At 42.0% G+C, this 21,243-nt stretch overlaps 1 protein-coding gene across 1 annotated transcript; it reads right to left on the bottom strand.

Annotated features, from left to right (window-relative positions):
• Nucleotides 1-564: 564 nt before the first annotated feature.
• On the bottom strand, nt 565-20,556 carry LOC139716181 (uncharacterized). Its single transcript, XM_071627742.1, has 18 exons — nt 20,404-20,556; nt 17,112-17,277; nt 16,506-16,625; nt 15,636-15,823; nt 13,497-14,531; nt 10,749-10,829; nt 9,704-9,827; nt 8,825-8,985; nt 7,997-8,206; nt 7,044-7,439; nt 6,451-6,586; nt 5,915-6,094; nt 5,106-5,226; nt 4,563-4,722; nt 3,296-3,427; nt 2,012-2,206; nt 1,063-1,235; nt 565-682 (listed from the first exon to the last, which is right to left on the bottom strand). The coding sequence occupies exons 1-18, from the start codon at nt 20,419-20,421 to the stop codon at nt 565-567; spliced, it is 3,714 nt and encodes a 1,237-aa protein (XP_071483843.1). The 5' UTR covers nt 20,422-20,556.
• Between the last annotated feature and the right edge of the window lie 687 nt (nt 20,557-21,243).

The following is a 21,243-nucleotide window of genomic DNA, read 5'->3' on the forward strand; positions in this document are numbered from 1 at the left end:
TAACTTTTAAGCACTACGTATGATATGCATCGATGCTTTCATACTAATTTGCACATTGTATATGAGAACTTGGAAAACAAAGCAGCAATGAATATATGTGAGAAAAAAAAAACAAAAAACAATATTTTGTTCTCATTGTGAGTGCACTCCCCATGAGAAACTCTAAATTTGTTTGCTTTTTTTCCCTGTAACATGAAATTTTATCGCACACATGTTCTTTGATGTCTCCTCCATAGACATCAAAGTTGAAAGAGATACAAAGCTAATCAAACACAAAAGTGCAAAGACAAATGCATACAGCAAAAGATGGATAGCAGAGAAGTGATACCCCTTTCCCTCAAAGAACATAATACAGTGAGAGGTTACAGCTAGCTACTTCATAAGTGGCTGACATGTTTATCTATCGGAGACATGGATCTCTCACAAATGTGATATTAATGTGTACTCTGCTCTTCTATATCCTTGTCTGCATTGACAAATTGAAAGACTGCCAAAGAAGACACAGAGAGTGAGAGGCTTGCGTGGTGTGTTGTCTGGAACGTTCTCTGGGGCGTGAGGCGCGGTCTATTCTCTGACCGGCTTGGCGGCATCCTTGCACCAGAGCCTCAGTTCCAGCAGGGTCTTGTTCAGGGCGGTGGTCCACTCCACCCGGTCCTCTTTGGTGTCGGCTGACAAGAGATGTCTGGAGGGGGAACAAGAAGATTACACTTGAGAGAACCTTTGCCCCTTTGCGCAGAATACTGTTGAAGTGGAAATTTCCGCATTCTGGAAAATTGTTTGCATATCGTATGACCAGAAGCTACTGTGAAAATAAGAGCACATGATTATTTTTGCTTGTACTGTTTAATGTCTTTAATGAAATTAGAAGCAGCAGAGCATTTTAGTTCACAGTCCTTGTACAGTAATAAGCCCTTTGGCCTGCTGTTTGAGACATTGAATATCATTCACAGCATTCGATATTAAATTTCTTGAAGTTGCAGGCAAAAAAAAAGACCAAACATGATTCAATATTATCAGAAAATATGAAAAACTGGACGTAACGGAGGATGCAGCGCTACTTACTTTGTGATGGTGTGTGAGTTGTTGTGTTTGGAGACCAGTGTGTCTCGGTCGGCGCGGCTGGCTGGCCGGCTGGTCTGGAGCTCAAAGGTGTTGGGGCGGGCACAGTGGATGCGGGAGATGAGACGGACCTCCTGTGTGATGCACTCTTTCAGATTGACTGTGCCGATGGGAGGCTGTACGCCACAGACGTGGTAGATAGATTAGAAAGATATACAAAGTCTATACGATAAAGTCAATGAATACAACAGATGTGCAGAAGGTATATCAGAACAAATTCTGAAAGATTTGAGTCCCATATCCATAGCAGTCATGACACCTGCCAAAATTGTCACTCAGAGTATGCATGTATTGGTCATGCAATTACTTTTCTTTAAAAAAAAAATGAACAGAAATTATCATAGCTGAATAAGAGATCGAAGGTGACTATTGGCAAATCTGTAGTGCCCAAATAATCATGCCATTGAGAATTCACCTCTAGTGACCTTCATGAAACAGTTATAACTACTTGCAGGCACAAGGGGGAAATTGTTTGTACATATCCTGGAGGTCGAGGAAAAGGATTGAACGGGAAAACTGTGATACTCTACAAGACCCTTGCCATTTCTAGAGGTTTAGACCAAACATTGGCAGACCGTGGTTAACTTGGCTGTCAGTACATTTGACTAGTTCATGGGGATGGATCAGTGTTGGCTGACTAACTTAAGAACATGATTGTTTGCTGTTGATGCCTATTTTGGATAACGAATGAAATATATTGACCGCTCCTTTATGGTGACACTATATATACTGCTTTGCAAAGGCAGTCAGTGTTGCTAGAATAGTTCAATATGGGGTGAGATATCAGTTTCTCGAATGGAGAGACAATCCAGAACTTTCTAGAAATTCTCAGTCACTGTGGATGACAGCAAGCCACATACTGACCACTACATGCTCCTTGAGCAAAGCCTACCTTGCGCTTCTCATCACCAGGGTACTTCCAGAAGGACAGGTTGCCTCCGTGAAGCACACACCAGCGGCGGTGCCACATGCCTAGGCCGCTGCAATCGTCAAACATGGTGAGGAAGCCCTCGGCGTGTGTCTGGCTGTCCGTGTGGCAAGACATCGTCAGGTGCACAGAGCCCTCTAGAGGCGACAAGAAGGGAACCTGCCATGGGGTGGAAGTACAAGTAACACATTATTGCAGGTGTGCGAACATTCACTCACCAAAATCAAGGAGGTTCCAAAAACAATTGAGGAGATACTTGAGTTCTATGCATTTCGGTATGCAACTAGAAGAGCATTCTGAGAGTGCAGACCTCTGCCAAGCAGCTCATTTCCACCCATACATGCATGCTGAAAATCCCCAATTTTACAATATAGAAGCCTTTTGTTTACGTCATCAGCTTCCAGCTACGTGGCACCTTGCCCGAGCAGAGCATGCGGTTTAGAGTGCTTACAAAATGTATGCAAACTTCAAATACGCGCAGATTGAACCCCAAAGTGTATTGACCCTATCTGCAAAAAGATTTTTTAAAATCCTATAAAAATCACAACCAAAATTTAATCATCTGTTTCATGTGTCATGATCAACTTTTTCTCCAAGTTTCATCCAAATCCATTTAAAACTTTTTGAGTTATTTTGCACTCAGACAGGGAAACAATCGATCAATCAAACAAACAAATGCCAGTGAAAACATAACCTCCTGCCTTTGTGGAAATAATAATTATTCTCCAATCAGGGAGGCTTTTATATTCTTTTGACATGAAGTGAAGAGATGATTCATATTGCAGGAAGCCTCCTGTACATTCAGGGAGACTTAAATAGCAAGTCTGCCATAGGAAGGGTAAATGAAGCAATGTTTCATATCTTGTGCAATTCATGTGAGCATTAGTACATAACAATCTTGATATCGACTCATCAGCAATTACACCTGTTTTTCATGTGCTCACATCACTGAGTATCATTTCCTAGTGATATATACGGATAGTTTGAAAGAACAAGGAGCCTCTTGCAATGTAGTATTCATCAAGCAATTGAAAGAGTAGATACCAGTGGCTCCTTTTAAGCACATGTACGTCATTATCTCTGCCCTTTCCCATGTATTTAGAAAATAATGTAATGCTTCTAGCTGTGAATGGAAATCCTCAAATGGTAAAATGAAACGATATCTGCTGATGACTGAAGCCTGTTATATTACCAGTTGACAGTTTTCTGCAGTACAGGGAGTTGACCACTATGGACAACATGACCCACCTTGGACAGGGTGACCTTCTTGAGTTGGCAGCTGGCCAGAGAGAGGCGCACTGAGCCCACCATGGCGAAGCTGTTCTGTCGGACAGAGCCCTGATGTGAGGGGGCAGGGGACTGGGGGTTGCGCCCGCCATGCTGCATGTCAGAAAAAAAAATGTGATAAGTGACAGGAAATACTGTTAGTAATGCCACAGGCTAATTAGCTCTTACCAAGGCCACACCTTCACTGAAACTTTGTGACCTGAAAAATACTCAAATCACATTTTACAGATTTAGCACAAATTTATAGGAACATGTGGGATGGAAGCTCTTCTGTACTCCATTTAACTTCTTTGAAGGACATTCTAAGAACATTTGTTGCTGAAGATTGTAAATTCCAAAAAAAAAAAAAAAAAAAAAAAAAAATGGGGAGTTTCTACAAAAAACAATCACTTATTTTACATTGCCAACCTCCACAGATCAAGAAACATACTGATGAACAATGAATATATATATATATACAGTTCGACCTGGATTATCCGGCCATGTCGGGACCGGCGCTCATCCGGATAAGCGAATTGGCCGGATATGGGAGACACAATGTTAATGTATATAGCTGCCGTCCAAGATCGCGATATGGCCTCGACTGCACCGTTATTTACTGACAAGTTTTCCATCCATGTTCTTTTGGTGGATTTATAGATCATGACTGCTTACTTTTACGATGATAATGTGGTGTGAATTTATGTTAGTTCTGTCGGGCATATTGTAGGTAAATCGTGTGAGTTTTGTAGAAATTTTAATTGAGTTTAAAGTCACTGTTTTTTCTCAATTTTTGGATGAAAAAAAAAGTCCTTCACTGCGTGAACACGTCCGGATAATATAGATTTCCGGATAAAAGGAGGCCGGATAATTGAGGTCAAACTGTATATATACTTTGAAGGCACAAATCCTATTTAGGTTTAAACATGGGTAACTTACACAAAGTAAGCAAGTTGAATCATATTTGTGGAAAAAATGTTAACAATTAAAAAATTCTTTATGAGAAAAAACCCATACTATATGTCATAAAGACATACTGGTTGACAACTCTGCTTATTTGATTTTTATCAGATAATGTAATACTTTCTATGAAATGCCAATTAAAAAAATACAGAATCATCTCAAATGTTACGTGCACAAATGGCAAAGCATGATAATTGGAAAGGTCGTAGAGCAAAGTCTGTGAAGATTATGTAAAAACCACTCTGTCTCTCATAATGAACCATAATGAGGTCACATTTTAACTTACCCTCATTGTGGAACCTCCTGACTTTAATTTCTTTGGTGTCAGGCTCCAGCCGTGCTTGGAAGTTGCAGCCTTCTTGCTGTGAACCGCATCCAGGGTGGGGCATCTTCCCCTCATCTCATAAACCAGCACCTCAATGGTAAAATCACTGCCCAAGTCATTCCTGGAATCGTGGTAGAAAAAAATAAGTCACAAAACAAATATGTCACCCGACACACACAAACACCGCTCATAAAAATAGACTTGATTGATACAAGCTCATGATATTAACAGTTGTATTACTTTAATGCAGAATTGCTTTGTGGCAAGATACCTTACACCTTTAATTTTAAAATGACTGACTTTTGATAATCTGCAAAAGAACGATGTGATACACTTAAGGTCGCCTCACAAAGTTGCCTCTCTGAGCTCAGTACACATGGTGGGTCAATATTGTTTGCACTACAAACCAAAGAAGAAAATTGTACCACAGATTTTCATCATAAGACAACAGCAGTATCCAAGAAGATCATCCTCAAGCCCTGAATACAAGTGAGATGGACTTACAGGCAAACCATGTTGTTGAAGTGTATGCAGTCGCCGCTGACGTCACGGGTGGAGAGGATCTGAGTGGCGATGACGTGCTCCTGACATCGCACGATCACGAAGAAGCTGTGGTGGGCCTGGTCTATGTACGCGAGAAGGACAAACACAAACATATTACAGCATATCACTTCTGGAAATCTGACCATCGATGGCAAAGTTTTGACTTTTTATTTCCAACTGAATATATAATATAAACAAAAGGAAACTCCTCGTCACCTAAAATGGGGAAACAATATGGGTTTTCTGTTAATCAAAGGCCAACTAGAAACATTTCAAACAGCAACTGCAAATCATCTTTAGAATGTTTTGTATTCAAAGCAGGAAAGGATGGGCATATAAGACATAAAGGTAATGGGAGAATAGATAAGCACAGGGATAATAAGTACTGAAATTATGTCTAAAGCATGGTAAGATTTAGCTGATGAGATGATATCAAAATAAAACAGCATAACTTGACAGGACATCATGATTACTTTCAGAGGTTATCAATTTTCTGTTCAACAAATATGTATGTGCCATGCCAGCTCCATGTCCATCCCATGAGGAGGCACACTTTTCTAGCTTTCATTTTGGATGTGCCTTCAAAAAAAATTGAAATCACTTCTCATCATTATTTGCTCTTGTACAGAAAAATGACAATTTACGAGTTATAATTTAAAGGGGGTAAAACAAATGTTTCAAAGAGGTTTGAATCTGCAAAGTTCATGTACATTGAGACACCTGTTTTGGCAAGAACACCTCAAGACATGGTATCCCTTACTGAAACCTACCTCTGCCAGAGTCCAGGGCCATGAGATACTGGGTCTTTAGTGGCAGGCGGATGTCCCTGATGGTCACCGACCCTCGGCAGGGGACAATCTCTTCTCCGTCTTCTGTGACGATGGGCCTTGGCTTGGCGATGGGGTTCTTGAGGTACTGGATCTCTGATAGACAAGCCTGGCGACGCTGGGCTGCAGAGTGCAGTGAGTGATGAGGGAGGACATTTAGAAGTGGAAAGTTGATTGAGGGTAAGGGGGCATTCCTATGTGGTTTCTTAACATTACAAAAGCACACAGAAATTGGAATAACATCCTTTTCATGAAGATTAAGGAAAGAGGTAAGGGGTATTGCCAGAGGGATATCATTTCTTCATCAGGAGCATATTTGATAGCCCAAGTTGTGAATAACCCAGAAAGTGTGGTGAAAATTGACTCACAGATATCAGCAGCTTAGAATAATATAATGACCGTCTAAAACAACACACAGACAATAAAACATCATTTGTTCAAGTATGTGAGTGTGTGTGTTGTGCCAGTGAGCGCCTTACTTGCAACAACCAGGAGTCTCTCAGCCTCAATCTCCTCCTTGGTGCCCTGGTACTCCTCTGTAGCAGCAATCAGCTCCAGGGCCTGGCTGGTCTGATGGATGATGCTCTGCTGGGCGGACACTTCCTCCATCAATGCCTGGACAAGAGATGAAGACCATCAAAAACCCATCACCAGTCATAATATCAGATGCCATTTCACCCAATGTCAAGACAAATCATCAGATGCATTCTTTATGTCAATACCATACAAAAGTCTCAAAACTTTGCAGATCCCTGGTTAGTGATGGAGTACCATTTTATGACTTTGGAGGTTTATGAGTATTCAAGAGAATCAAATGACTTTATTTTCCACACATGCACCCTAATAACGGTGTAGATGGACCTTATCACAGCCAAGTGTCACTTCAAACTCATCAAGTTGAGACTTGGAAAAAAAAGAAGAAGCAGCTAGCATTGTACATGCAATGACCATTCTAATTTCATCCAAGACACTCCTGTAGTAATTGATATGGAGGTGTGGAAGTGATTTTCGAAAACCAAATTTTTGAAAAAGTGGAAGGTAAGGGGGAGTGAGAATGAAGAGCTCCACAAACCTGTATTTTGTCCCTGGGGTTCATTTTTCTGGCATTCCGCCTGCCATCCTTCCTCTGTCGATCCTTGGGATGCTGTCCGCCATCCTTTCTCCTTGAGGAGGAAGATGGTGCAGAAGAGGTGGATGCGATGCTGGAGGCGGTGGACGGTTCCCTGACCACAGTCCTGGCCGCAGTCTCACGGGTTACCGTACGGTGGGTGACCGCTGCCGGGCTCTTGGTGACCTTCTGCTGGGAGCGGTAGCTCTCCAGGCTGTGCGGAGTCACGGTGGAGGAACAGGTGGAGCTGTCAGATGAGCTCTTGCGCCTGAGGCGGGGTGCTGGGACAGGCCCCTCACCATCCCCACTGGGGTTAGAGGCGTTGCTGGGTTTGGTAACACTTGCGTAGATTGGTTCCATCTGTAGAGAGATTTGCAGGGCACATATGTACATCAAAGAATAGCACAGGGACTTTAACAAAGGGAAAACAGCAGGACTGATTTGTAATATACTGACATCACTGGATTGTAAATTGCCCGATTTTATGAAAGGATGTAGCAAGAGAAGTAGAATCAAATCAGTTTCAAATCTATGTGAATGACAGACATTGGCACATCAGTAAATAATCTCCACTTGTGGAAATACATCCATGTGTCAGCCATCTGCTCTTGAGTCAACGTGAAGAAAGAATCTATACTCTAATCCCTTGCAAATGTTTACAACAGTAAGCCAGGGCAGGAAATACAGGAGTCTCCTAGAATGATATCAGTGTTCTCTACCTATCTAAGCGGGATTCCGGAAATGGTCTGTTGAAACTAAACATGATAGTTCATCTTTCACTCAAATGCATGGCATTCTCTTTATGAAACAGAGAAATCTGGCATTTACAGCATGGCCTGACAAGGGTTAGAATTAGGAATTGGACAGGAAGCTTGTGAAAGTGTTTCTATAACAACATGATGGGGTGCCAGTGGTACCTTGTCGATGTCATAGTCCCAGCCTGAAACGTCTGCCTGTGGGTTGGCTGTGGGAATGTCTTGCTCATCACGGGACCGCTCGCTGCTGTCGCTATCCTTCCTGGCTTGCTCGGCCTGCATGGCTTGCTCAGCCTCCACAATCAGCTCATCAATGTCACCAAGCACGTCGCTGATGTTCACCTCACTCTCATCCGCCGGCTGCTCCACATCCTGGGAAAGAAGGGAGGGTTCAAACCACAGTGAGATGGTGTTAAAAATCCTCTTTCAGACAGCCCTACTGAATTCTTTTAAAGTCTATTTGAAGCTGACTACATATTCAGAATAAAATACATTTTTAAAGTTCAGGCTTGTTCAACAAGTAAACAGATAAAGGTATTTTTAATAAGACAATTTTCCTGTAATACTCACAGAATCTTCCACTTGCTGAGGTGAAAAAGGTCTTTTCTGGATCACCATGCATAAGTTCATATTAGATTGGCAACTTGAATGGATGTGTTAATATCTACCACACCAGCAATAACTTCATCCACACTAAGCTGATCCATACGTTCAAAATAGAATGATGTTTTGTAAAACGACAACTCCTATATGTATCACTCATCTCAACGAAAATGACATACTTTTCTTTTTTACATCACAGGAGCATGAAGGGCCTGCCAACTACTAATTTTCATTACGCAGCAACATCCAGGAAGTATCTACATGTGTTCTATCCCTGAAATATATGTGCATTCTTTTCTTCAAGCAAAGCATTCCTGATCTTTCTACCACAATGCTTTGCTTTATATTCAGCAATCATACTTGGCATCATGGCTCAAACTTCCTTACCAGGCGGTCTTCCTCTTGATTCCCAGGAATTGCCGATCGCTCTATCGTCATGGCAACGATACCACTGTTCTCCTCTATGCTAGCCGTCTCTCTTGGGGCAACAGTAGGGACGATCTCCTCCTCCTCTTCTTCCTCATCTGCAGAGTAGTTTGCTTCACTTTCTACAGAGCCATGAATTAGCATGTGACAGGAAAAGAACAAGGCAACCAGATAAAAGCAAGAAATTATACGGCATACACAAGTCCCAAATTATGTGTCCATACTGACACACTGCTGTTTCACTCTACTCTCTATATATGTGACTTTATTATGGTCATGAAACATTTATGCTGATAGTGTATCACTCATCTCTCAGATATGGACAAAACAAATCACAGAAGCAGACACATTAATGGGATGTTGGGCAACTTACATACTTACAACTTCAGTGACTGGAACGTACTGAAACATTAAGTGGAATACAAAGGGCAATCTTTCCTTCTAAAATGCATGTTAGATGTTTCCCAACATGGGAAGGATTAATCGTACAGCACACAAATAAAGCTAGTATTGATACACCAGTGCAATCTTAGACCATGGGACTTGAGCTCTTAAACACTTTCGTTAAAGGAGCAAATATTTGTGAAAATGGAAAAAACACAGGTGAAAGAACCAAATCAATATTTTCAATTTTTCTGTTTATTACAAATTTGGTATGAAATATCTGTTTGTCATATATGCAGGCATAATACCACCAATCAAACTTTGAAATGAAGTAATTTCACTGACAGCTACAACAAGTGCATGATGAGTTGATACCCTGATCCCACCAATGCTGAGAAAACATCCAAGATGAAAGAATGGGAGACTGTTGCCATGCCAACCAGGCCACACACTCACCGTCCTCCTCTGCTGTTCCCTCCTCCTCCATATCTTCCTCCTCAGTCTCCTGTCCTTGGTAATTCTCTTCTTCCTCCATCTCCTCCACGTTGGGCTCTTCTTCAGGAGCCGGTTGTAGTTGGGTCTAACATTGAGGGCAATAGACATAATTCATAAGAAATCCTCTAAACCATGTGCACATGGGAATCGCTCTTTAGATGACAATGTGTTTCAAGAGAAAGTTGTCAGCAATTGTCATGAATTTGTTGATTGTCTAGATGCCTATGTACTATACACCACCTTGACAACTACATTCATGGATTTTCGTACAATTTTAAAAGTATCTGGGATAGGGCATAATGCTTACAAGTCATTGCGTGGTTAAAAACAAAAACACAACGGACTGTTAGTGTAGAATTTGTTTACTTTTTAAATCATTTGTTACCCAGGAGGTACATAGAACTAGTGATATCATGTTACTTCTGCAAATGGGCATATATATATATATTTTTTTTATTCCTTCATTATTCTTTAGTAGTAGGCAAACACAAAAAGTCTATTTGCAATCTACACATTTTCTGGCTGTTTTGTTTTCAAACAACTAAGAATCATTGCAACTCATCGACAAATCAGTTGCAATGATTTTTCATTCATAAAAGAACTCAATGAAGAATTTCATGAATTTGAACTGAGATTCATGCTTCTCAGGAAACACTTGATTCTGGAAACAAATAAATTGATAGCAGTAGACACAATTCATTAGGACTTTAGAAACATTCATCCCCCTCCTCAATCAACATTATCATCATCATCGAAGTATTCTCATCCATGAGCATGCTTGTACAATATACTTAGAATTACAGTTAAAACTTTGTCTCACACCATTTTTTCATCTGTCAATAAACCATCATTAAAATCTTGCTGCTTGCTGGTAATCCCTTTGATCTAACACAGTCAAAGAATAACAATTACTCAGTGAACGTAAACACATGCCAAAGTGTAAGCATGTGGAACAAAACGACCTCCCAAGCCCCCTTGACCAAAATTATCTGGGTCAAAGACTTACCTCTTTTGTTGGTTCCCTTGCATCTGCCTTAGGATTTTCCCATCGACCTCTTATGATGGCAAGTTCTTTCTGCCGCTCTTCCTGTCAGCGAGAAAACAAATAATTGTTTTTGTTTTTTTCTAAAACTAGTTAAATACACACAGAGCTCTCCTATCTGCACAGAATGTTTCACTGCATAAAGGGGGTTTCACACTGAGCTTTACGTAGAGATGCGTAGAGTTGCGTAGTGTTGCGTAGTGACTACGCAACACTACGCATCTGTATGCTGTGAGAACGCAACTCTATGGAAGAGTACGCCGAGGGACGCAAAATACGTACGCGAGATGAACGCAAAAAATTAAACATGTTTAATTTTTTCGCGTAGCCTCCGCGTGGAGCACCGATACGCAGGTTTTAGGCAAGTCTACGCAACACTACGCAAATGTGCGCTATTTATACGCAACGGTACGCCATCAAACCGTGTTCACACGAAGGCACTTTTTCGGCTCGCGTATGACATGGCGTAGTGTTGCGTACTGTTACGTAGACATTTGCGTAGACTTGCGTAGACCTGGCGTACATTTACGTAGTGTTGCTTACAATTGCGTAGACTATTAATATTGATGAAGATTTGGCATTCCAATGTGATCCATGTTTGAAAACTGCATGATATCATTCATCCAAGTGGACTTCAATGGCTGGTGAATGTATCTTCCTGTACCCTTAGAGTCTTCATTATATTTTTGCAGGCCTAATGACTGAAAAAGGCCGAAAACGAAGAGCAAATTGCTGTTGTAGGGGCAAGAGTTCTTCTCCTGCTCATTATTCGCATACCTCTGGTGATCAAGATGCAGGTAATTCGCCAGCACTGTGTGAACTAATCTGGCAATGAAGCTCCCCCGGGAAGTTACCAAAATCACCGAAGTAGAGGAAACAGAACGTGTTTCCATCCTCATTAGTTTCAACTGACAAAGAAAGGGTACACGTTCTAATGGAGAGGGTTCAATAGCAACCGATGCTCTATAAGGCTTGTGAAGACTATAACAAGGAGGCTAAGAAGCTGCTATATCAGTCATAAAAAAAAAAAAATGGAGATTGGGGTGGAAGATAGGCTACAATATAGTGATCAACCAGGCTAGCGCACGCAGACATGAGTGAAAACTCAACGAGATAAAGTTGGCAGGCTAGTGAAGATTTCTGGAGGAGCATCAGGGAAATCGCTATAAAGACATGTTGTCTCCTCATGTTATTGGTGGCTTGGATGCCCAATAATAAGAGGAAGCTACTGCAATAGTAAGTGCCATTTAGTCAAACTGATCTAAATGATGGGTACCTCATCTTCCCATGGCACCATGAGGTAGTTCCTTTGCTCAGATTTGTTGCTCTGCTTGTGCTGCCACTCTACAGTTATTACATGTCTGGCAGATGGGCATTGTGTCTCCACGAACCTGAAGTTACTTCATGATAATGCTGCTGGTCATCTTGATCAAGTGAAGGTTATAGCAAGTTTGAAACTAAGTTCTATAAATTTCCTGAAATTGGCATCTTATTATGTAATTTTCGGTGCATTTCGTGTCAGGAGTTCATTGAACGCCTGTGGCTCCATTCACATGAAATTGATAAATAAAGAAACATCGGCGGCATGCAGTTTTTTTCATCAGTTGTTCGTATTGCCTCTTGGTCGCCGTGATTTGACCCAGACACTTCTTAATTCTGATTCTTGCAACATCTCATTTTCTTCTCTTTTCTCTTTTTTGCAAAACGTTCGTATTTATGCGAATGCTGTTTCTAGGACAACTAAATGCTGGAGAACTGAAGATACCAGCAAAGGATTTAACCTCCCAATCATATCATGTTTGAACAGCAGGCAATTAGTGGAATAAGATGTATAAAGCTATGCTGAAGTAGCTCTGCAATTTCATTAATTTGTGCATACGCCCGAAGTACGCAACTGTAAGCAACTGTACGCAACTCTACGCGGCCTGTACGCCCGACCTACGTTTATGTACGCAACTCTACGCCCGCTTCACGCCGAATAAGCTACGTTGATACGCGCTTCCTACGCAACCATACGTAACCCTACGCCGGGACTACGCAAATCTTGCGCGGATCACCACAATTATATTTAATGACTACGCTGCCGATTTCGGCGTATTCGCTACGCAACTCTACGCAACTCCGCGCAAATCCCGGTGTGAAACCCCCTTAACTTATAGGAGAGAAAGAAAACACCTCGGATGATGGAAAAATACCATACCTTACTACAAACCAGCAAAAAGGGGGTAATTGGTAAGATCAACAACTTTAACTTCTATACAATTTAATAGTTCTCTGCTACTTTTGTGTGGCAAATCCTGATAATTTTGTAAATATGCATTCAGTGCTAAACTTTTTATAAAAATAAAACATTGATGAAAGAATCAAATGTCTGATTCATTTCTTGAGATCTGCCATCACATTGAAAAAAAAGAAGTTTCTCATACATGTTCCAGACATGTATCACACTCGTCGTGTTTTGAAGTCTTGTATTTTTAGTACTATTATTGCTTTCATCCTGTATATTTGCAAACTGGTAATCCAATCAAGAATGTATCTACTGGTCTAGGACAGGAAAGGGCACATGTACATTTCAGTTGATAGCACATTGTAAGAATGACCAACAAAGCTGCTAACAGCTAATCAAAATGTTTGGTATTTTGTTACTGTCATTGATATGCAGTTTTATCAAAAAGGTTAAAGGCCATGCTTACTCAGGAACAACTGTCTCACCTGAACCTTTTTGTTGATCTCATTCTTCTGCCAGCTGTCCTGGTTCTCTCGCAGCCTGTCCTGGATACGCTGGGCAATGGCTCCAACCTTGGGCTGAGTCTTGACCGGACTGGCCTTCTGTCTGGAAGATGCCCCGCCCCCACCACAGCCCTGCTGCAGCAGCGCCATTGCGCGCACAAAGTTCTCAGAGGTGGCGCCCTTGCGCAGGGGAACGTCTCGCGGCTTGTCCACCTGCCGCTTGACAGGGGAACTTTGGATCGTGGTCGATTGCCTTGGAATGGCTGATGCTTTCATTGCGGAATTCTCACGGAGAGATTGCTTGATGGGAGATGCTTTGATAGTGACCACCTTTTTGGGAGGCTCTTTTGCCAGAGACTGCTTTTTTGGTGACTGGATTTTAGGGGTAGCTGCAGTGCAGGCCTGCAGTGTGGGGCGTTTGATTGGCGAAGCACTGCTAATGTGAGTCTTGACAGGACTGCGGTGTGGAGCTGATGTGGCCGATGTCTTGGCAGCTCTGGGTGCTGGTACGGGCTGCTCTGTGCTGGCGTCTGTTTCATCACCTGATGAGACATCGGAGCGAGTCCCAACTGCAACGAAGAGGCGGCCAGAGAGGGGGGATTTAGGCTTCTTTATGGGACTCTGTTTGCGAGCTTCTATGGTGATGGTGGTGGTAGTACTTGAGATAGATGAGGCTTTTGATGAAATTGAACTAGAGGTGACAGACACAGGCTTAGTTGGGGAACGCACCGAGACGTGCCTATAGGGCTTGCTACGACCGGCTCCTGTGGAGGAATGCCGATAATATGGAATACTCTTGTAGGTGGCCTTACCTTTGCCGCTTGGTTCACGCTTTACGGTAGTCTCCACCTCCTCTTCATGCTTAGCGCGTTTAGGGGGTGAGGGCTGGGTGGAGGCAGAGGTGCCTTCATGTTTGGTGGAGGAGAGGGGGGCAGAGCGTTTCGCGGGGACTGGAGTCTCCTCTTGGGTAGAGTCGGGCCTCTTTGGAGGCTGCCACTTTCTTGTGGCTGGCTTCTCCTGTTCATGATAATTCACATCAAAATGAACATCACAATGGGAATGTTTTGATAACAGATTCTTGACAATCACAGAGACCAAAACATACTCATGTAATGTCATGAAGTAATTCTGAACATTGGAATCCATAACACAGTGCGCCTGATGTGTTACAACCATCTTTCATTTTCGGAATTATGCACTTCATAAGGGTTATCTATTCAGATATTTATGATTTGATTATGAAGGAATTAAGCAAGATTGAATGGTGAATGAATATTCACTTAAATATTTCACCATTTTATGCTATAACAAGGAAAAGTAGAAATTACGCGGTGCGTAAAATATGTCCCCGCCGGAAGTAGCATTTAGTAGCAAAATGTACAATATAGGTAAAAAGATCAAGGTCAAAGGTGAAAGAAGTCAAGGGTCAAAATTCTGTGTAGAAGTTTTGAAGCCCTCACCTAGTGCCATCACATAAAGCAAACGGAATCGAAATCGGGTTAGAAATGGCGAAGGAGTAGCATTTTGTAGGCAATGTACAATATAGGTAAAAAATCAAGGTCAAAGGTCAAAGAAGTCAAAGGTCAAAATTCTGTGTAGAAGTTTTGAAGCCCTCACCTAGTGCCATCATATAAAGCAAACGGAATCAAAATCGGGTTAGAAATGGCGAAGGAGTAGCATTTTGAAGCAAAATGTACAATATAGGTCAAAGGTCAAGGTCAAAGGTCACAACTGAAATTCTGTATAGAAGTTTCAAAGCTCCCATGTAGTGCTATCATATAAAGCAAACAGAATCAAAATCGGGTTAGAAATGGCGAAGGAGTAGCATTTTGAACATTTTGATCACACACGGACGCACGGACAGACGGACACACGGACACACAGACACACACACGTACGGAGCCCGTTTCATAGTCCCCTGCTCGAACTCGTTCGGCGGGGACAAAAAACAAACAAACAGAAAGAGCAGGAAGAAATAAAGTACAGCACAAAGCTACAGGATGTAAAAACAAGGAAGGAAATGACTGGACAATTGTGCTGTCATTTGTCAAACTAGAAAAATAGAAAAAAAAACAGAAAAGATCTTCTGCACCAACAGTCGTTCCTGCTGATTACACTGACCTTCTGGAACTCATGCCTTGGGTGATCTGTGTCGTCCTCCCAGCTGTTGATGGTGGCGGCGAGGGCGGCAAAGCGTGATCTGCTTGAGCTCGGAGCGGCTGCTGTGGTCTCTTTCCTGTTCTCCTCATCCTCAAAGTTGGGCCGCTTCGGTGGGATCACGTTCTGGGGACTGTCGACCTCTGTTCCATCTGTGGGAACAAAAGGTGATGATGAGGATCAGGTTGAATATTTTCAAAGATGCTGTTGTCATGCAGATGTGTATGAGCAGCAAAACACACCGAATGATGGAAACAAAATATACCAGTTTAATCGACTACAGGAGACTCCAATTGTCACAAAGTCCATGGGACCAGCAGTTTTCTTTTGTTAGAAGGAAATTTCATTATATCCGAACGAATAAAGTGCATGCAAATATCTAGATGATTTTGGGCCCTGAATTTTCCTTTGTAGTATCCGAAGTTTCGTTATTACTGTGTTCATTATAATGGAGTGCACTGCACACAATGTTTATGCTTCCCATCATAATAGAGATTGTTCCCCACTATCTGAAAGCCAATCCTTTGCCGACCTTACAAATGAATAGCTATTGCATGCAAAATGGATTCAACAAATTAAACTGCATTCAACATGAAGAGGTAATTTGAACAGTTTTAGCTCAATTCTTGAAAGAAAATGTCTTTACATTTGAAAACAGAAATGAACCAACCCTTAGTTTATTTGGCTAGGATTGTCATTTAAAAGAATTAAAAAAAAAATGGATACCCATACAAAATGGCCTTTTGTAAAATCACATCCTACAACGAATGTGTATTGGTGAGCAGAAATTGAAAGGGCTGATAGGTATAAGTACATGAATACTTATTTGCTTACTTGTTGAATTCCACATCTTTCTTTGCTCAGCCAGACGCTGCATCCTCGATTTGACTGAAGGGATTGCTGGGGTGTCTGGTTTTACAGTGGGCTCGATTTGTCGCATCTTCTTGGGTGATACTGTTGGGGGAAGGAGAAAGGAGAGATGGAGGGGAAATAGAAGTATAGAGGTTACATACATTTTGGTGTTACTGCAACTAAAAGACACGGAAAGAACAAACACCTGGCCGGGTGTCACATGCTACAAGATTACGTTCAGCTGAAGATAAAGAAAATATGAAATTTTAAACTTTTGCAGTCTTGTGAATTATTTCTTACATGATTGTTTGAGCTAACATTCATGTTATTAACTGCTCATCTACAGGTGAAACTTGGCAGGAATCAGGCTTACATTCACAGTGATTGTTCCTGTTGACTATCTACGTAGAAGAAGAGGTTGGAGATGTATTATGGCCTTTAAAGACTTTGTATCTACACATTAAACTAGCCCGAGAAGAATGTAGACCTGATGTATATACACCGTTAGCACTGCAGAACTTCTCTTCAACATTACACAAGGAGACCGGAGTGTATGCCACATGTAGCAATGAGTATGGAAGCTCCTACCTGTGATGGAACTTCTGATGGGGATGTCACGGTTGTGCTCTTGGTTGTCCCTCAATGGTGCACGAGCCGTGGCTGTAGTTGTAGTTGTCTTGCGGGGCGACATGTTCGATTCTGCCATCTTACGTGCTAGAGTCTCTCGGCGAGCCCGAGCTCTCTCCAAGAGTTTCTGCAGTCATGGCAAAAGAATATGAAGGCAAATCAAACCAACAATAAATTTAAGCATTGGGCGAGAGTTCCATATGTACCACCCCCATCCCCAGTCCCCTGCTAAAATGTATGCTGATATAACCTTTTTTAAACACTTTTATAAATAGGCTCAAAACACAATAAAAAATAAAATAAAAGGTTTAATACAAAATAGAGAGTTCTTTTAAAGATGATAATAGTTCAAGGAAAGAAAGAGGAGAAACTTGCATTATAAAGGTAAGCAAGGGAGAGATCATTTAGGTGAACTACTGAACATTCCCACAAGGAAGGTGAGTTTGTGCATGTTTGGAAATCATTTGACATTTGACAAACCAGTGTGAAACTGAAAGTAAAAAGTTGTCAGACTTCAGCTTCACGAGGCTGATTCGCGCGCGGAGATGTGCGAGCCGCAGAAAAAGGCACCGAAAATATTTAGACGGATCAGGCCGCTAGGTGCGGCAGTCTGGCATTGTGCGAACACGCCGTCACCCGTGTTTTGATGGGCGCTCTGCATCGGTTGATTAAAACTCGATTTTTGAAGAAAAAAACAGACAGGATTTTTTCTTCTTTTCATCATGGATAGTGGACATGTGTGTGTAACAAAAAATCACCGTGCAAAGTTGCGACAATTTATACGTCAGATGTGAGATGAAAAAGAAGTGAATAGGGGTACTCGTGAGGACTTCCCCCCGGGGTCAGTATGAGGAACCCCGGGGTCCTCATGAGGCGGGGGCAGTCCTCTTACGGGGGAGCAGTCCTCATGAGCGGGTTTCCCGGACTGTACTTGGGTGACCCGCACCTCGTCATAGTTAATGTTTGCCCATATTTGAATCACATTTCGCCATTTTGAAATCCAACTCACATACAGGAAAAATGTTGAAAATTCCAATGGAATCACAAGTTCACTGATTGATATTGAAAATTTGCAGCTATGGTCATCGAACGCGAACAATGCGAAAAAGTTGCGCGCTAATGAAGGGGCCCGCAACTCGTCACCCGCTCTCCCATAGACTTAGCACGTAAAAGACGTGTGCGGGTGACAGTGATGTTCCCATAGACATACAATGTAACCAAGGTACACGTAAAAGATGCGTGCGGGTGACTTATAACACGTATTCCTATAGAGTAAGAACCCCAATTTTCGGCCGGCCTCCAATATCCGGACACGTCCCACTTATCACAATGCAGCAAAGTCGACTGTCACAACACAAGCATATCGCATCGTTTCACACACTAGCACACTCGTTCACCACAGGAAAGTGCCTGAGTCACCTCCAAAAATCCATCTAAAATCCCAAATTTTGCTGTCAAAAACACGGAATCGCCGCAACTTTTCCAAAGTGCGCGCGAATCAGGTCCCGTGTGAAGAATCGGGGTCGCCGAAAAAGCGCTAAAAATTGAAAAATTACGCCGTTCTGTTGCGAGATTTTTCGGTTATCGCAAGCTAAGAGTGTGATGGTATCCTCAAAAACAAAAGAAAAACAAAATCTCCGTACGTGCCATGCCGATGCAGTGAATAAATGTACAGGGGCTAAATGCAAGTGCACAGTCCCCAAAATTCGGACAAGAGAGGGCGCCGCAGCATCCCCGATGCGACCTTGCGCCAACAATGTATGGCGCCCGCGGATTTTTCAGCTGCCTTGTATGGGTATTGACATTGCGCGCGTGTCCGAATTTTGGAGACGCTGTCCGAATTTTGGGGAATTGACAAGGTGATGATATTTGGGGTTTTTGTGAAATTTTATGATCTGTTTAACAAATTAAATATTGGGAAAAATTAGGTTGATATATTTAACATACATTATCATAGATATAATTTTGGAGAGTATTATTTGAGTTGAATAAATATTGCAATAAAGCTTAAGTGTCCGAAAATTGGGGCTCTTACTCTAGTTGTCTAGACTGTCTAGCATAAGCCCTATGAAAATTTCAGATTTTCGTGAAAAACTGTTCGGTTTTCACCACAGTTTGCTTGATTGTGGTAGCCCTGCCAAGTTTCAAGCGTACAGAACACAGTCCTGGGCATACATTTTTGTTTAGTGCGCTCAAAACAATTTTAAGTGGGGTGACGGTATTCGGGCCCCTGACGAGGTGCAGTCACCTCAGTCCGAAAAACCCGCTCATGAGGACCGCTCCCGCGTACGAGGACTGCCCCGCCTCATGAGGACCGCCCCCACGCCTCATGAGGACCGCCCCCATGCCTCATGAGGCCCGGGGGGAACGCCTCATGAGGCCCCCCTATTCACTTCTATTCATCTCACATCTGACGTATAAATTGTCGCAACTTTGCACAGTGATTTTTTGTTACACACACATGTCCACTATCCATGATGAAAAGAAGAAAAAATCCTATCTGTTTTTTTTTTTCAAAAATCAAGTTTTAATCAACCGATGCAGAGCGCCCATTAAAACACGTGTGTTTTAATTTAATGGGGGGGCCTCATGAGGCATGGGGGCGGTCCACATGAGGCGTGGGGGCGGTCCTCATGAGGCGGGGCAGTCCTCGTACGCGGGAGCGGTCCTCATGAGCGGGTTTCCCGGACTGACCTCACTATACACTAAGTCGTAAGTGTAACGTTAGCGCCGTTGAATTCTTGAATTAATGCATAATAATGAGGCTTGGACTTGGAACTGGACAACAAAAATCATAGACGGTTAGAGTTAGAATATAATACTTAATCATGTTAATAGAATATATAAGAATAACGTTAGATAATAGGATCATATGCACCCATGAGGATACACACTTCCAATTAAATAGATAAATATCTAGCTAACTGTTGTTAGGCCTAGAATCTATTTTCCCATTGGCATTGCATTGCCATTGTCATTGAATAGAAGTGCCAGAATTCAGAAGGGATTTCCACAAGGTTAGCCTCCTATCTCCTTGATCGAAAGATCGGTCTGTATCTGGTCGTCGGGGATATGTTCCGTGGAGACTGCATCTGGCTTCACGGATCCCCTCCACGGAGGAGAGCGATAGATAACGTCAACCTGTCTAACGACTAACGTTACCTGTCTCCTACAGTGCAGAGTAGAGTCCTAAACTCGTATCTATGAACAGTGATAAAACCCAGAATAACCAAAATTTAGGAAGAATACTCACCTCAGTTAAAGGATCCATCCTGGCTGGCCTCTTACGTATAGAAAACCCTCTGCTACAAACAATTTTATGAGTGCAAACGTAACCCCGAAAATGACAAGCAAAGCACAAACTGCTGATCTAAATTACTACCGCACTGCTACTGCAACGTTGTTATTGTTCAGATTCTTTTGAATCTTATGCGCTGCACGCACGTTAGCACAGGAAACGTTCGTTGATGGGCAATGCGATGGGCGATGATTTCAAATCTGCCGCTGACATTCCAAGTGAGGAAAACAATGAGTAAGCATGGAATTCAATTCTATAAAATTATTATAATTCAGTCAACAACTAAAATATTGTAAATATTTATATATTATTTTTAATTGACATAACATAAAAATCATGATGAAAAAGAATTTCAAGGAAAATAAACTAAACAATTTAGTCGTAGATAACGTCTGAGCCTACGTGTGTGCTGAGAACATGTGTCTGCTCCATGTCTATAAAATTCGCAACAGCAACAGAAAGGCTGCGATGCAGCGAAATCGCGCGGCTGGATCTCTTCCGTCAGCGGGAAATTCTAAACTCTGCAAGGTTTGGAAACGCTTTGTTTCTTCAGTGTTACATATTACAATCCTCTTGTAGTCACTAAAATTTATTTAAACATGAGTTTCTTTTCAAGACATGCTATAACAAGCTATGTTGTTGTCTTGTTTTAACGAATTATTTGACGAAGAACTAGACAGTGTAGACTATCACTTACTATTGCTACACCACAGTCCCATATATTTTTACATGTGCTGGCATCCGACAGATGCGGTGCTGGCATCCGATAGCTAGAACCTAGAGCCAGAGCAGAGC

Source organism: Diadema antillarum, unplaced genomic scaffold (genome assembly GCF_040938485.1).
Source record: "Diadema antillarum isolate AM-2024a unplaced genomic scaffold, OU_Dant_1.0 scf00000062, whole genome shotgun sequence".
NCBI lineage: Eukaryota > Metazoa > Echinodermata > Echinoidea > Diadematoida > Diadematidae > Diadema > Diadema antillarum.

Coding starts and splice junctions, on each gene's coding strand:
- LOC139716181 (XM_071627742.1), bottom strand. Junction 16,626..17,111: donor CATCAGAAGTTCCATCACAG/GTAGGAGCTTCC, acceptor TTCCCCCAACAG/TATCACCCAAGAAGATGCGA. Junction 683..1,062: donor AACTCACACACCATCACAAA/GTAAGTAGCGCT, acceptor TTCCCCCTCCAG/ACATCTCTTGTCAGCCGACA.